The following is a 15,853-nucleotide window of genomic DNA, read 5'->3' as shown; positions in this document are numbered from 1 at the left end:
ATAATGCATCCCAAATTGATGCTCCAACTAGCTCAGCCTTATCAGCAATTGCCCCTAAGAAACCCACTGCAAGATTAACTATACCTGCTCTAAATATTATTGCAATCACAATATCTAGAAATGGTGGGGGCATGAAAGGCGGAGTTGTCATGACAATTGGATTCGTGGGCTTTCTGGAAATTGGTCTTGTGGTGCTTAGTGTCTGGTTGGCACAAAAGCAAAAGAAAAAGGGAGCCCTATTCAACATTAGGTACACAATGCCTTCTTCATATGCTTCATCCCAAAATTCAGGGGGAAAATTAGGGTTTTTTGTGACTGTAATGTTAGGGGGGAAAATGAAAAGGGATACTTTTGCTTTCAACCGAGAATGAAGTGTGTTTTTCAGTTTTGCCCTTAAAAATATGCCCACGTGAGAGAGGCGTGCCATTTTTAGTCGGAAAAATGAGCAAATACGAGCATTAGGATCAAAATGGATCATAATTTATATGTTAGGGACAATTCTGGGTGATTTTAAATGTTGGAGACTAAAAAAGTTTTTTGTAAAAATATTAGGGACCAATTTGACAAATTTTCCAACAGTTAATTGACACTTCAATAATCAAGTTTGTGTTGATTTTAAAAAGAAAAAAGGTTGTTGATTTTTTAGAAAAAAAAAAGAGGTTGAGTCGATCTTAAATTGGACATTTTTCCTAAAATAGTAAAAAATAAAAGATCACATGATTTTTTTTTGGAAAGGTATTTAAAAGTATTATATATATATGTATAAAGGAATTTATACATGACTGTTGGAAAGGTAATGATGTTTTTGCTTATCTATTACAATTCTATTTCTTTTACTTATAAATTTGTTTTTCTTTATAAGTTTGTTGATTTGACCAATTTATTTATAAGTTTGTTGATTTGACCAATTTATTTATAATTTCATGCACTTCAACTGTTTCAATTAAACCAGTTACCATACAGTTATAATACTAGTATCTTTTTTTTTTAAATTTATTTGAATAAATATTTTATCACATAGGTTAAAACTCCCGCGTTTAGCGCAAGCTTCTCCCTAATATATATACATATATAGGACTTTTTTTATTTAATAACGATAAATCTTTTATGCATTAATAATACCATATACTAATAGATATAAATAAAAATCTAAATGAATATCACATATACAAAATTTCGTCGTTTCACATATATAAAATTTGATGTTTAAATTCAATTGATATGACATACATCAACCTTACACTGATGGTATATAGGAAAGATTAAGCCTACGTTGTGTGTACAAAATATGCTAAAAGTCACTTGTGTTTCATAATTTCATCAATCCAAGTGGGAAGATGAACGTCAGATGTTACGAGGAGTAGGCTTCTTGACTACCACCATAAGTGGGAATTGCGCCAACAAACTAATCAAACTCAACCGCCAGCTTATAAAACTCACTCGTTCCGAGCAATATGCTGGCGCCCTCCTACTATTCAGCCAAATTAATTCGTCCCCACATCTCAGACCTGACCATTACACCCTCTCCGCCGCCCTCACAGCCTGCGCCAACCTCCGGGACAGGAGCACTGGCAACCAGCTCCATGCTAATGCCATTCGGGCCGGGCTCATTTTCTTTCCTCACGTTTCAAATACTCTTCTTTTGGTTTATGCAAAATCACAAGACTTGAGTTCAGTGAAAAGGGTTTTTAATGAAATTGAAAGCCCAGATGATTATTCATGGACAACATTGTTATCTGCGTGTGCAAAGCTCGGGGACGTTGAATATGCTTGTCAGATGTTTGATAAAATGCCACAACGAAATGTTGCTGTTTGGAATGCGATGATCACAGGGTGTGCAGAAAATGGGTCTGATGAGATTGCATTCAGATTGTTCCAGAAGATGCATTCTTTGGGTGTTGGACGTGATAATTATAGTTTGGCTAGTGTTTTGAGTCTTTGTTCTTTGGAGTTGTTGGACTTTGGATTGCAAGTGCATTCTTTGGTTATCAAGTCTGGACTTCTAGCTAAAACTTCGGTGATTAATGCTTTGCTTACAATGTATTTTGCATGCGGAAGGATTGGTGATGCTCATGGAGTTTTTGAAGAAGAAAAAGGTATTGTGCATGATCAGATAACTTATAATGCAATGATAGCTGGTCTAGTCAGCATGGAAAGAAAGGAGGATGCATTTCTAATGTTTAAGAATATGCAAAGTGCTGGTCTATGGCCTACAGAGTTGAGTTTTGTTAGTATAATGAGTTCCTCTTATTGTTTAAGGGATGCTATTCAAGTGCATGCACAAGCGATAAAGATGAGTTTTGAAGATTGTACTTCTGTGAGTAATGCAGCAATAACAATGTATAGTAACTGTGGGAACTTAAATGCAGCTCGTGTGGTTTTTGAGAGACTAATAGAGAAAGATAATGTGTCGTGGAACACCATGATAACAAGCTATGCTAATGAGAATTTGGGCAGAGAGGCTATCTTAGTCTATTCTCATATGCAGAGAGAAGGGGCGAAACCAGATGAGTTCACAATTGGAAGCTTACTAGTAAGCTCAGAGTCAGTAGTGAATGTTGAGATGATTCATGCTGCTGTTGTGAAAAACGCTCTACTTTTGAAAGTCGAAGTTTCCAATGCGTTGCTTTCAGCATTTTCCAGGCATGGTTACATTAACCAGGCCTACAGATTATTCTATACAATGAACACCAAAAATTTGATATCCTGGAATACTTTAATATCCGGGTATCAATTGAATGGATTTCCTGTCCAGGGTTTGGAGCAATTTTCAGTGCTTGTGTTGTCAGGATTTATTCCTAACATTTTTACTCTCAGCATTGTTCTGAACATCTGTGCCAGCATTTCAGCTCTGCGGCATGGAAAACAGGTGCACGCCTACACACTCAAAGTTCATTATTCTTTGGAGACATCTTTGAATAATGCTTTCATTACTCTTTATGCAAAGTGTGGTGATTTGTGTTCTTCTTTGAGGATCTTCCATAAAATGACTTCAAAAGACACAGTTTCATGGAATTCCATGATATCTGCATATGCACAAAATGGAGAAGGTAGGGAAGGTGTCCGTTGCTTTGAGCTGATGCAAGATTCTGACACTAAACCTGATGAGGCTACCTTTACTGCAGTTCTTTCAGCTTGTAGCCATTCAGGTTTAGTCAATGATGGCTGCCGAATTTTTAACTCCATGGTCAGTACTTATGGTATTGAACCAGATGTAGACCACTTCTCTTGCCTCATTGACATTCTAGGTCGAGCAGGTTACCTTGATGAGACCGAAAGATTAATAAGCAGCAAGCATGTTGACATAAATTCAGGTGTCTGGTGGACATTATTTAGTTCCTGTGCAGCTCATGGTAACTTGAGATTAGGAAGAGTAGTTGCTGGCTTCTTGCTTCAAACTGAAAAGCATGATCCTGCAGTTTATGTGCTTCTATCAAAAATCTATGCAGATGCAGGAAAATGGACAGAGTCTGCTGATGTGCGGGAATTGATTAAGAAATTGGGAGTGATGAAGCAACCTGGAAGAAGTTGGATCAGATCATAGGACTAAAAGATTGGTCACGTTGGCATGATTGCCATGATATATTTGAAAGCAAGTATGAGACGTGCAGTAAATGTGAAGCACTTAAAACTTTGGACATCATGGCCTCGTAGCTCGAAGAAGTCCGTGCCAAATCCATGTGCTTGAAACGCAGACGCTAGCTTGAAAACTCGAGAGGCAACCTTTGACTAGTTTTCGAGTTACCTCATTCTCCTATGTCTTGACTAATCATAATTAACCTGAGGAAAGCTCTGTTTTCGCTGTTTGTGTAGTGCATTCCTATAAAAGGCTACAAAGGAAATCAATGGCCAAGGCAGAACAAATTGGAATCATAACTTCTATTTTTTACTATTTTAACTCTTCCTATATTACAAGTCTCTTAGACAGGAGTTTGCATTGACATTCCTTGTTGAAGTTAAGAAAACTACCATAAAAGAAGTACCATATCCTTATCAGCTAATTACTACGAACCCATTAAACTAGTTTACATGTGTACCTTATTTTTAATACGCGGCCTCGCATATTTTTTAGATAAGGAAATATAATGTGCTGCCTAAATTGTACTTGAGAACCAGAACAATTTATTGTAGTGGCAAATTACCATTTTCGCTGAAGAGCACCCAAAAGCCATGAAAGTAAGAAGGTTCAATGTTGATGTTGGCGACGGTACGAGAAGTTTAGAAGTAAGATGGTTTTTCTATTAAAATATGAGCCAATGTAATATGGGAGATTCATGCTTTACAGTTTTATCAGATGCCTAAACTTCAAATTTTTAGTTTTGTTCACAGTTTTAGTCTACTCTACAGCTTCTGTCTCCTGGCAGATCAAAAATTCACATAACGTCCCTTGCTTTTTAGTAAGAGGAGACGGGTGAAAGTCGCTAAATTGTGTTCAGGCCTGATAAACTCGGTATTTTCATGCTTGAGGAGGGTCTCTATAATATGCAGGAACACTTGCAGGGAAAAACATTTGCCTCGCTCCTTCAGCCTTGATGATAGGAAAAATGATACTTGATGCACCCTGGAGACAGGAAGTTTGCCAAGTCATGAAAATGACCAATGCTCAAAGACATTCCAAAATGTGTGGGGAAATTGACGTTTATAATTAAAAGGGTACTATTTAATGATTAAAAGTGCATGAGGAAGTCAGTTAACAACTCAGAGAAGGAAAGATAAAATGTCACAAGTGCAATTTGTTGCTGTTGCCGAAAGGATTCCGTGGTAAAAGTCGCCCATATCAGTGAGAAATGAGAAAACGAGTTTATGAATAACAAGTGATTACTAAGCATGGTTTATGGTCAAGGAAACTCAAACTGTCTCGTAGAATCACTCTCTGTTGTATGCAAAAACCTTGTTTGCATATTGGCAGACTTTTAACATGTTGGCTAAAAAGAAATTGGGGAAGCTGGATTTTGGTGCTAAAAGAAGGAAATCAATGCCTTGGGATGCACTAATCATTTGTTGGAAAAGGATTTTCTTTACATACCGAAATCAATCTAGCTCCAATCCACAATTTCTTGGGAGAAGGAAAAGGGGTCAATAAACGTCCCACGCCATATGTGGCAACAGCAAAGAAATGGAGAACTAAGCTCAGTGGTCGTGGATTTAAACCGGAGAGCAGAGCTATAGGTCCATTCGAACAAACGCCACCAAGGCTCAAATAATCAAAACATGCTTCGCGCATTTCCTTTCTTGCTTGATCAGAAGAAGCACAGAACACCTTGTATAGGGCCGCAGCCAGCGTATTTATCGTAGACGCCACTGGCTGCATATTAAGGACCATGAATGGTGTCAATATTATGAGGAATTTTCTTCATAGACAGCATGCAGAAGCTAGATGGTAGACATGTATATGGCAAGTAAGAATTGCATTCTTTCTTCTCTTTTATGAGAATTGCATTTTAAACGTGGAAATCAAAGAAAAAAAAAATGAAACTATTCCTTGTGTCAGACTAAATATCTACCAAAACTTCATTTTCTGAATAAACGCTTCAACATCTTCTAATTCAAACTGCAGGTTAGCTTACCTTGCGCAATGTGTAAAAGGACTGGAGATATTTACACAAGGACTCTGCGTCATTCATGTTTTGCAACGGTTTAAGCAGATCTCGTAACACTACAATGTCAGAAAGGGCTACGGTCATTCCTCCACCGGTTAAAGGATGACGCATGTTGAAAGCATCACCCAGCAGTAGTGCTCCAGGAGTAGGATGTGGAGCAGCTGGCATGCTTCTGTTTGGCATTGTTCTAATGTCTCCTTTGTCAATAGCAGATATGAAAGCATCATGTAGCTCTGCAGGAATCTAGGTCAAGCAACATATAAATCAATTGAAGTTGGTCCAAAAACACGACAACTCTCCCATGTCCAGAACAAAACCAGGGAAAAGAAAAGAAAAGAAATGGACATTGAGATGCAGAAAGCTAAAGCATATGCCAAAAAATTAATTTTTTTTTAAAAAAAAAGCGCTAAAGCATACACAAACATGCTACACAGGGGATATTCTATATGTAAAAACTTGAAGGATGAACTTAACACTATTTAAGTACCTGTGGAGCCACCACGGTCTTTAAATAGTTTGCCATTTCACCATCAGCAATGGAAGGAAGCTTTTGCCCTGGTATATCAACTAAGCAACGTATCTCTGTGCTAGTAATTGGATAAAACAAGATGGGTGAAGGATCTGCCAGAATGACATGCCCGTGATTTGGAAACGGAAGTTGACAGTTCTCTAAGATCAAACCAACAAAGCAAGAGGGAATCTCCACCTACATGAAACATAATGGTTATACTGACAAACTTTCAAAGATTTAAGCATTCCACTTGGGAGTGAAGAGCAAATAGCAGAGATATTAATGTAACTTTTTTTTTTTTCAAACAGTATTCTAACAAAATAAAAATAAATAAAGATAAAGAGACAAGCTTCAGTTTAATTTGATTTGATCCAGATCTGAATGCAGCAGACAAGAAATTGTACACAAAGCCATTGCTTTTGAGGTTGTACCTTAGAGCTGCAGAGAGATCGTCGCAAATTTGAAAAGCACCCATCACACACTATTGTAAGAGGAGCATAAGCTTTCAGCTGCTTGCCGCTTTTGGTTTTGTACTCAACACCTTTTACAGTGCCATCGTCTTCAAGCAGGGATGTCACAGTGCCTTGTTCCAGTCGTACACTAGTGAAAATTGAACCAAGAAGATATTCAAGAAAAATAGATATTTAGAAAATCAGAAATGTAAATGATGGTTATACATGTGGTGCATGGTCCAAAAGATAAACTTTTTATGGATCCTTAATCTGGAAGTCTTAGTAAATTGGACATCCTAAGGCACGAACAAGTCTAAAAGGAACCATAGATTATATATATATTTTTTATTTTCTTCTCTTTGCTCTTTTCATTTTATTCTGTAGCAGAAGTTATCAGAAAACTTATAGATACCAATTGATCTTTCCAGCTTACTAAATTGGTATCTATATTCGAGCAATTAATATATCAACATGTTCAAAGAGATGCGCGTTGGAAGTAGTGATCAGAATTTGATAAGGGTCAGTTAAAATAGCACGCAAGTAGTGAAATTCAATGCATGAAAATGAATTGTAAGCATCCAGGAAAGTAATTTGGTTCCTCATTTGTTCTGGCATAAGATAAGAAGCAAGATAGACATTTGTGCTCTACAGAAGTGGGAAATAAAATTTACTTGGCAAGGCTAGCTGCTTTTTCTCTCATCCTCTGAATAAATCGCCCATGGTGAAAGCTTCTGCCTGCGACATCTGAATGGAAATTTTCCAAGGGATAAGAAACTCTAGTGCTTCTACCGTCCTTGAAAAGAGCATAACCAAGCACTCGCTGAGCATCAATGTGAACTACACAATCTGTAGTAAATGGGAAACCACGTCAGGCTACTAAAAATCAGCTTCTGCCACCCGAAAAAAAAAAAAAAAAAAAAAGAGCCACAAAGCTGATGTTTCACCAAACAAGAAGATTGGCAAAACGTTAAGAACATACCTTCCAGTCCCAGCTCAATTAACTTGAGATATCCACCTGGTTGTAGCAGCTCACCCACAATTCTGTCAGGCTCACTCAAGTCTCTTTCGATTACACGGACTCTCCTTCCTTCCTGCAACAGCAATAAAAGATTACATCGTATATTATAGAACTCCACTGTGGTGAAGTGAAAGGAGAAACTAAAACCAAGCCGAACTTCAAAAAAGTATTTTTTTCGTATATTGTTTTTACATAAGTGACAATGCTGAAAAACTCCAAAACTACTTCATGCCAGATAACATCGCTGACAATAGCCAGATATTATTTTTACTGTAGGAAAGGTGAGCTCCAAGTCATCAGAGCTCTCAGTTCAGAAAACCATCCCTTTATTTATTTGTAAGGAAATAAATTAAATGCTCAATACATCATAATCAAAGAAAACCTGTTAACAATCCAAGAGTAAATAGAGAACTGATAGTCACCCATCTTAGTACATATAATTATTAAAAAAAAAAACTTTCCTATAGACTCTTCCTCTTTTCTCTCTAATGCTAAGATTCTTGGTGCAAACCCTTCCTTCAAACAAATTCACCTATACAAAATACTCCCAGGAAGACTCTTTCTTGGTTTATCTTTTTTGGGCTTACAGAAACATTAAATTTAAAAAAAAAAAATCTTTTACAGAATTTAAAACGGAATAGTACTTTGAGAAAACGCTCATATGAATTTTTTTTGTTTTTTTTTGGGGGGGGGGGGTGTTTGGGGAGTGTATGTGGGTGGAGGTGAGCAGGGCAGGCGTTGGCGTTCGACCTTCCCAAGGGTGTACGATAAGGCTGCACCAACGACGCCCGCACCGACTATGATAACATCGGTATCAGAGTCCCAGCCGGTCCGGCATTCATCAACCGCCATCTGGTTGCTCCGAATGTCTAAGCAGGGCCGGTCTGCGTGCGGTTTCTGCTTATATTGTTTATTACTCCTAAGTTGCAAAATGCAGAGAATGAGAAAACCAAAAACAGAGGCAAAGAATGTTCCGGCAATGTACTTATCCATGAATATTGTCATCATGATCAGCATACCAATCCGAATTTGTTGGCCAAAGAACAAACGGGGTTTCGAACCTTCTGGTTCTCTGTTTTGGGTTGTCGCACTAGTAGTATTGCTGTTGTCAGTACAATAAACAACTGGGAATGTTGTTGTTGTTATTTTAGTTTTGGGGTTCGTTATCTGAATATATAGAGGCCTGTTGGGTCGGGATACTGTTGGTGATGGTAAATTCCAAGAAACTGAAGTAGGAAAGGTGTGGCGTGTTGGAAGAGGACGATGGACGAAGGAGGAGGTAGAATGGGCCGGCTTGGCAGCAGTTGATGAATAAATACTACTCCTAAAACAACTATTAAACCGCATCATTCCGTTGATTTTGTAAGTAGATATTTGAGTGGTTCCTAAGAGGACAACAAAATTTGGACCACTGATATGAGTAACAACGCTGTTGGGGTCAGCTGAGGTTTGGCAAGTAGTACCAGCATCTGCATCTGGGGATCTGGAGCTGAATTGAGTACACAGTGGAGAGAGGACAAGGGAGGGGTGTATGTTAAGTGGAAAGGTCCGGTGACCGGCAGGTTGGCCGCTGGGTGTCTTGACGTGCTGGCCTTTTTGTTTAGAGCAAATTTTTCGGTTGGCCATTAAACTTTTGCAATAGTCGAGTTTTAGTCACTCAACTATTAAAAGTCTGATTTTAGCCATTAAAATGTATAAAGTTAAGATGTGAGGCCATTCTGTTAGATTTAGCCGTTAAGTTTGCCGATCTGTCCATCCGTGCGATTTCCAAGGTAAAAGACTGGGTCAATTTAGGAAGTTCAACATAACATTGAATGCTTCTCTCAAAAATCGTCGCTTTTCTTCCTCCCCTCGTCAAATCTTTGTCAGACCCTTTTCATCCTCAAAACTTCCCTCCACCGTTTCATTACCCTCTCCGTCAGTTTCCGCCGCCTCCGTCGCTGAATTGATAATTGAAATCTTCCTATAATCTCCACTCGCATTATCATATTTATACTTCAGCGGCTCCTCCCCGGACAAAAGCTCCAGAATCACCACTCCAAAAGCGTACATGTCAGACTTCTGCGTCGCCAAGCCGATCGACTTAAACTCCGGCGACATGTATCCTCTCACTCCTTCAAATTGCCTCCCCCTACTCCTCGACCTCCGCAGCTCCGGCAACTCCTCTTCCGTTATCTCACCTCATTCATATCTCTCCGTCTCAGAGCATAGCTCGGCGGCTCCGAAATGGCAAATTTGGGCATTCAAGGAAGGCCCAGTGATAATAATTTTGCTGCTCTTCACGTACTTATGGACCAAACTTATGTTGAATCCGGCTGCGGTGTGGATATAATTCAAGCCGTTAGCTAAATCCGTGGTGATTTGCATTCGCGACATCCAGGTGGAAAGAACGGTGAAATCAGGGTTTCTTGGATTTCGGAGACAAGTAGAAAGATTCGAGCCGCTGATAAATTCATAAACTAAGTAAATGTGATGTTTGAAATGGAAGCTCCGAGGAGCTTGATTAAGCATTTATGATGGCTTTTACAAATAACCGATAATTTGGATCTCAGCTCAGATTCGTGGATTGTCTAATGGATTTTCCATTGAAAAATAATGACGTCCTTTCCGTTGAGCTCGCAGCGCCAGGACTGGGAGGAGGAGGAGGAAGTGGATTAGCGTTTGGTGAAAAAATTGTTGGTGGCAGAACGGATTTCGGAGAAATCATAAATATAGGCGTGTTCTGGGAGGGAGAGATGGAGGCTTGGAGGCTTGGAGAGGGATGTACGGCTTGAAGCGGAGGTTGTACCAACCGACGAATTTAGTTGAAAATCAGAACCGGAGCCGGTATTCGGGGCAGAACCTGAATAAAAGGTGCTGCTGGTGGAGGGACTGGAGGAAGGAACTTTAGCAAATGGAGAATTTGGGGACGAGTGGCGGGGAGATTGGGTTGCTTGAGAGGAAGTTCTGGGTTTGGTCCTGATGCCTACGGTGGATGAAAAGGGTCTGACGAAGATTTGATGAGGGGAGGAAGAAGAGTGACGATTTTTGAGAGAAGCATTCAATGTTACGTTGAACTTCCTAAATTGACCCTGTCTTTTGCCTTGGAAATCGCACGGATAGACAGATCGGCAAACTTAACGGCTAAATTTAACAGAATGGCCTCACATCTTAACTTTATACATTTTAGTGACCAAAACCAGATTTTTAATAGTTGAGTGACCAAAACTCGACGATTGCAAAAGTTTAATGGCCAATCGGATAATTTGCTCTTTTGTTTATAATGCTACACGGCCTGCTCATCCACTGGTGATCGGAAATTTGACTAAAAAATTTGATTTTTTGCAGTTTTTTACTTCCGAAACCAACATCTTTTTACTGTCTTTGATAATTGGATTTATGCCAAAGAATCAATAATTTGATAATATTCGAAATATGAATTATCATTATAGTAAAGCAAAAAATTTTAATTTTCTCTAAAAAAATTGTTACACCAAACTAGATCCCATTTGTTCTTTCTCTACAAAATTCAATGAAATCAACTCCAACAAGCATGATATGCCAAAAAATCAACTCCATACTGTAGCAATATATACGAAAATTTTTTACTATAAAATTATTTTGAAAATTTTGATATGTTGTATGGATGAGATATTTTTTTGGTTATTGTGTATTACTGTAGCATGTATTTGAAAATTTTATTTTTAAAAAAAGATCAATCCAAGCAGAAAGAAAAGAAAGAAAAATAGCATAAGTATTCAGAATCATCCATCATCATTATTATTCATAATTCCTATTATAAGTTAACTAATCAGTAATCACTAGTATGTAAAACATTAAAGTATTACTGTTCTAGTTAGTAGTAGGCCCTAGTCACTAAGAATTAGTAGATCTTAATATTATATAATACGTAATATGTATATCTATATCATGTATAAGTAATAATATATATATCCTGTGTGTGTATATTATAAGAATTTCGAAAGTTCGGCCGATAATCAAGAATTAGGAAATTTATTTTCAATATTCATTTCTAAATTATTTTACCAAACATTGTACATTGAATATTCTTCTATTTTACCAATTTTCATTTTACTAAAATTCAATCGAAATTTCGATTTAGATTGGACTGGCCGATTTTTTTTTTTTTTCTGAAGTTTAAGCACTCCTACAGCTTGGGGAAGTAGATAGGTCTATAGTTCGACAAATACATTTGACATTTGTCGTACTGGTTGATTTTTTTTCTGAAGTTTAGCCACCCTTAGTGATCAAAACAAAAAAAAAAGCACCCTTACAACATGGGGGAATCAATAGGCATGTAGTTCGACAAATACGTTTGACATTTATCATAATACTACTACATTCGTGTGTCTCCATGTGTGTTTTTTTGAGATTATTATTATTATTATTTTTTGCATAATTTCAACTCCAATCACACCATGGATTAGAATATGGACCATAGTGGTTTATAAGAATTTTTATTAATACAGCTCTAACAGTGAAAGTCAAACATACGTACAAACGTCTATTATCATTAAGGTGCCAACTTGTGTTGGGTTGTAGAGGTAGAGTTAGGTTTGGTAGTAAAGTGGAAAAAATTATAAGTAGCCTCCAAAAAAAAAACAAAAACCTTCTTGTGTTGGGGAAAAAAAAACACGTGTTGGTTGTACGTTTTTGTGCGACTTTGTCTGGTAAAGAGAAAAGGCCAGCGATTTTTTTCCTCCGTTTCGTTTCCAGGTACATTTCACTGCGGACTGAGCTTTGGAATATTCTTTGGCGCTCGAGTTGCGATTATTTCCATGACACCATCTTGATTTTCTGTTTCGTCTCCAACAGCCCACCTCTTTTATATTTTTTGGAAATATTTGGTACCATTATATATTCAGAGTAAAAATGCATATAACTAATATTGACTGCATTGTGGGCCTACAACCTTATTGGTTAATTTCAATTTAAAACATCCCTTTTTATTTATACTGAAATGAATATAAAACATGTCTATGGTGTTAATTGCACGTTGATATACCAATAAGATCACCTAGAGTTAATCCTTTGGTCATTTCGTGTATGGGAGGATTGGTGAAGATAAGGAGCCTTTTAGATTAAAGTCATGCACGTGCATGAATTGGAAAGAGCAACTTATCAGAATAGTCGCTAAACTTTTGGAATCGTTGAATTTTGACTACTAAACTATTAAAAGGCGGATTTTAACTATTGAAGTATCTAAAATTTAGATTTCAAATTATTCCGTCAAATTTAATCGTTAACTATGTTATATATGAGTACTCGCACGATTCACAAGACAAGAAAAGGGTAGGAATTTCACATAGTTATCGAACGATTAAATTTGATAGAATAGGTCGAAATATAGACTTTAGATAGTTCAGCGTGCAAAACTAAACTTTTAATAGTTCGATGGTCAAAACTCGATGATTCCAAAATTTTAGTAGCAGCCCGAATAATTTGCGCAATTAGAAATCCAGGATACATTCTGAAGGTACAAAGGCTGCATCAATACTTACACATAAGTTTTTTTTTCCCCCTATTTCTTTTGGGGTGATACAGTCCCCACAGCTCTCCCAAAAGAATAACGAGCCCGAATTTTTTGGGTTCTAATTTAAAGAACTTAGCTGCATTAGCCGACTGTTTCTACGGACCTATTTGACAAAGATCGTGCATTGGCTTTGAAAATGACAATCCACGTACAAAATCTAAGTAATCCGGACTGAGATCTGGTTGCCAAATTATACAGTGCAGGCAGCCACGTTTCTATACTCGAGAGTTAATAGAATGGTATAGAACACAATAAAAATCGGAGGCATATGGATTGGTGGTAGCCACAAAATCACCCCGTGATTTCAAGATGTTTCCTCTTGGCAAATAAAAAAGTAAAGAGACAGAAAACTAGTAGTTTTTGTTGTCTTTTCTTTCTTGATATTATCATGATCGCTGTCGAAGTGCTTGTAAGTGCCCCATCGACAAACATGCTGAAGTCGTTTTTGTTTAGGTTTCCTCGAACCGGTCAATTACCACATTCTATATGTATTTCAAGTGTCGCTTCTTCGGCATACGAACACAATAATTTCCAGGTATACGTTAGGCAATTAGGCAGCAGAAACTCGTGCAGTCGTAACGCTATGGTGCCGTAGAAAAGAGCGACTCCCTGTGGTACAAGAAAAAGATATGCTTCTGATGATTTATCTGAAAAATTAAGCATAAACAACATAAAACTAAACGAAATCGATTGCCTCGTTTGGATTGTGATTTTTCACGGGAAAATTTTTATGTTTTCCGTAAACATATTTTTTTTTTTAACGCAAGCTTTTCCCCATACTTCACTCAAGTATAATTTTGCGAAATCTTGTCGAAGAGCAATATATCTCGCTATTGATCTAATCCAAATTGCAATACTACTACCCTTGAGCGCCTGTCATTTCCACCTTGTGAAGGTTTTATTTATCTTAATGCCTTTTCTTTTGGTGATGATGTAAATTATGTATGTTTGATATCCAAATGCATAAGAAATCCTTTTTTTTTAGGACCACTTGATCTAACTTCATCCACATTTAGACAAGATAAACTCAAAATCAGGGGACAAAGTTGGACCACTTAAGATGAAGTTGCTGCTCAATTTCCCGAATACAATTTGCGAAGAGACGGCTGATTATTAAATGCAGAAGATACGGCTGATTATGAAGCACTAAGAAACACATCGCCACATTTTAATCTTACGAAGCAGATGCGTGAATTTATCAGCAGAGATTGGCAATGTAACCCGCAACAAGCTTAAGAGGGAGAGTAACAAGAGTGCAGATTGGCTAGCTAGACCAGGGGTCCCAATACAAGCAGATTTCATCTACTTGGATGATCCTCCAATGGCACTGTAGGAGCTTCTGGGGGGCGGATATTTTAAGGGCAGCTACCGCCAGAACTATTCCATGTTAAGGGCTCTGTGGCCAGCTTTGTAACCCCCAACTGTACAAGTTTGACATAGCATTTTATCAAAAGAAATCTTGATAATCAGTCATCAGTGCCCACAACAATCACTTTACTAAAAGTTGAGACCATAGGTAATCAGTAATCTCAACTTTTGGTTAAACATTATTAGCCTTCAGAGTGTTTTCGAGTTCAAGCTTTTTATTCCAATAAATATCCTCATATCTTTGTTTTTTCCTTAAGGAAATTATTCTTAAAGAAAATCGTGGAAAAATAAAAAGGGAGATATGGATCATCTGGAAACTAAATTACAAGGGTTTTTATGGTATGATATAAAGTGATTGCACCAAAAAGAAGACTCGTACTTAGGTGGGTCTAAAGATAGAAAACCATTTCGAAACCTAAAAGTGGACATGGATATTTAATAATTTTAACTGGTATACTACTATGTTGTCTGGTTAAAAGAAAGATTTTTTTTTTAAAAAAAAATCATATATCTACGTATAAATCTAATATACACACATATATATATATATATATATATATATATATTCTTTTTGGGCTTTTGGGACACGGCAAAGTTGATCTACATCAAGCGTGGCCGAGTGCATTATGAAAACGGGACCGGTTGGTTGGGATCACATCAAGTCTGCTTCACGGCCTGCACGAACACATCAAACATGACCACAAGGCAGCATAGTCTTTTGACACTATGTTTGGATTGTGATTTTTCTACCAAAAATTTTTTTACATTTTTTATAAACACATTTCTCAATCACTTTTCTATTTTACATACATAAAATCACTATAATATATTTTTTATAAAAAAAATTTTAAAAATAGCAATCATCAAATGTTACTGTCCACAGATCCCTGTAGTACCCGCCAGCAATCTCCCATCGAAGGCCAAAAGACAAGAGGACCATCAGTCGTCGCTGGGACAGTGGGGCTAAGTCGGAAAAGACGAAAGATACATATTTACTAAACCGACGACCAGGCTTCTGTCAAAATATATTAATCACGAATCGTGGCTGGCCGTGGGGGCAGTCACATCTTAGGAGGAGCTTTTGTTCTTTCCAGTGATGTTTACATCATCTCTAGTCAATTTTTGTTTGGACGGGGTACATTAGCTTTAGAAGGATCCTCTTTCCGTCTCGAAAACAAAAGGTCGGGGGGTCGGTTGCCAAGATCAAAGACACACGCCTATCATGGTCATTAACATGGCCTCTTTAATGAGCTATAATAGTATCTCTTAATATCACTAGTGGTGTTCAGGAAGAATTTTAAATATTCCAAACATAACTTCTTTGCTAACGTTAGATTTACGCCACATTTGATATTCTCAGACAGAGAATTC

The 15,853-nt window shown here is 37.5% G+C and overlaps 2 protein-coding genes and 1 pseudogene across 2 annotated transcripts; 1 reads left to right on the top strand and 2 right to left on the bottom strand.

The window, feature by feature from the left end:
- Positions 1-1,252: 1,252 nt before the first annotated feature.
- On the top strand, positions 1,253-3,892 carry LOC113702055 (pentatricopeptide repeat-containing protein At3g49740). The gene has a single exon (XM_027223005.2). It carries the CDS (start codon positions 1,349-1,351, stop codon positions 3,542-3,544), a length of 2,196 nt encoding a protein of 731 aa, XP_027078806.1. The 5' UTR covers positions 1,253-1,348; the 3' UTR covers positions 3,545-3,892.
- A 325-nt stretch (positions 3,893-4,217) lies between these two features.
- Positions 4,218-8,946, bottom strand: LOC113702056 (squalene epoxidase 3). The gene is made up of 8 exons (XM_027223006.2): positions 8,332-8,946; positions 7,543-7,654; positions 7,235-7,409; positions 6,543-6,711; positions 6,088-6,306; positions 5,568-5,843; positions 5,027-5,305; positions 4,218-4,561 (listed from the first exon to the last, which is right to left on the bottom strand). The coding sequence occupies exons 1-8, from the start codon at positions 8,929-8,931 to the stop codon at positions 4,457-4,459; spliced, it is 1,935 nt and encodes a 644-aa protein (XP_027078807.2). The 5' UTR covers positions 8,932-8,946; the 3' UTR covers positions 4,218-4,456.
- Positions 8,947-9,435: 489 nt separating this feature from the next.
- LOC113701967 (proline-rich receptor-like protein kinase PERK2) lies at positions 9,436-14,416 on the bottom strand (annotated as a pseudogene).
- Between the last annotated feature and the right edge of the window lie 1,437 nt (positions 14,417-15,853).

The sequence above is a fragment of the Coffea arabica genome, chromosome 7e, assembly GCF_036785885.1.
Source record: "Coffea arabica cultivar ET-39 chromosome 7e, Coffea Arabica ET-39 HiFi, whole genome shotgun sequence".
Taxonomy (NCBI): Eukaryota; Viridiplantae; Streptophyta; class Magnoliopsida; order Gentianales; family Rubiaceae; genus Coffea; species Coffea arabica.
Note: the sequence above shows the minus strand (reverse complement) of the source record. Positions and strands in the feature narration are given on the sequence as shown.

Bases quoted from the DNA above. Each gene is read 5' to 3' on its own strand.
- LOC113702055 (XM_027223005.2), top strand. From the start codon at position 1,349: ATGTTACGAGGAGTAGGCTTCTTGACTACCACCATAAGTGGGAATTGC.
- LOC113702056 (XM_027223006.2), bottom strand. From the start codon at position 8,931: ATGATGCGGTTTAATAGTTGTTTTAGGAGTAGTATTTATTCATCAACT. The intron at 6,712-7,234 runs GTAAATTTTATT...AATTTTCACTAG, and splicing joins AAAGCAGCTAGCCTTGCCAA to TGTACGACTGGAACAAGGCA. The intron at 6,307-6,542 runs GTACAACCTCAA...TGTTTCATGTAG, and splicing joins GATCTCTCTGCAGCTCTAAG to GTGGAGATTCCCTCTTGCTT.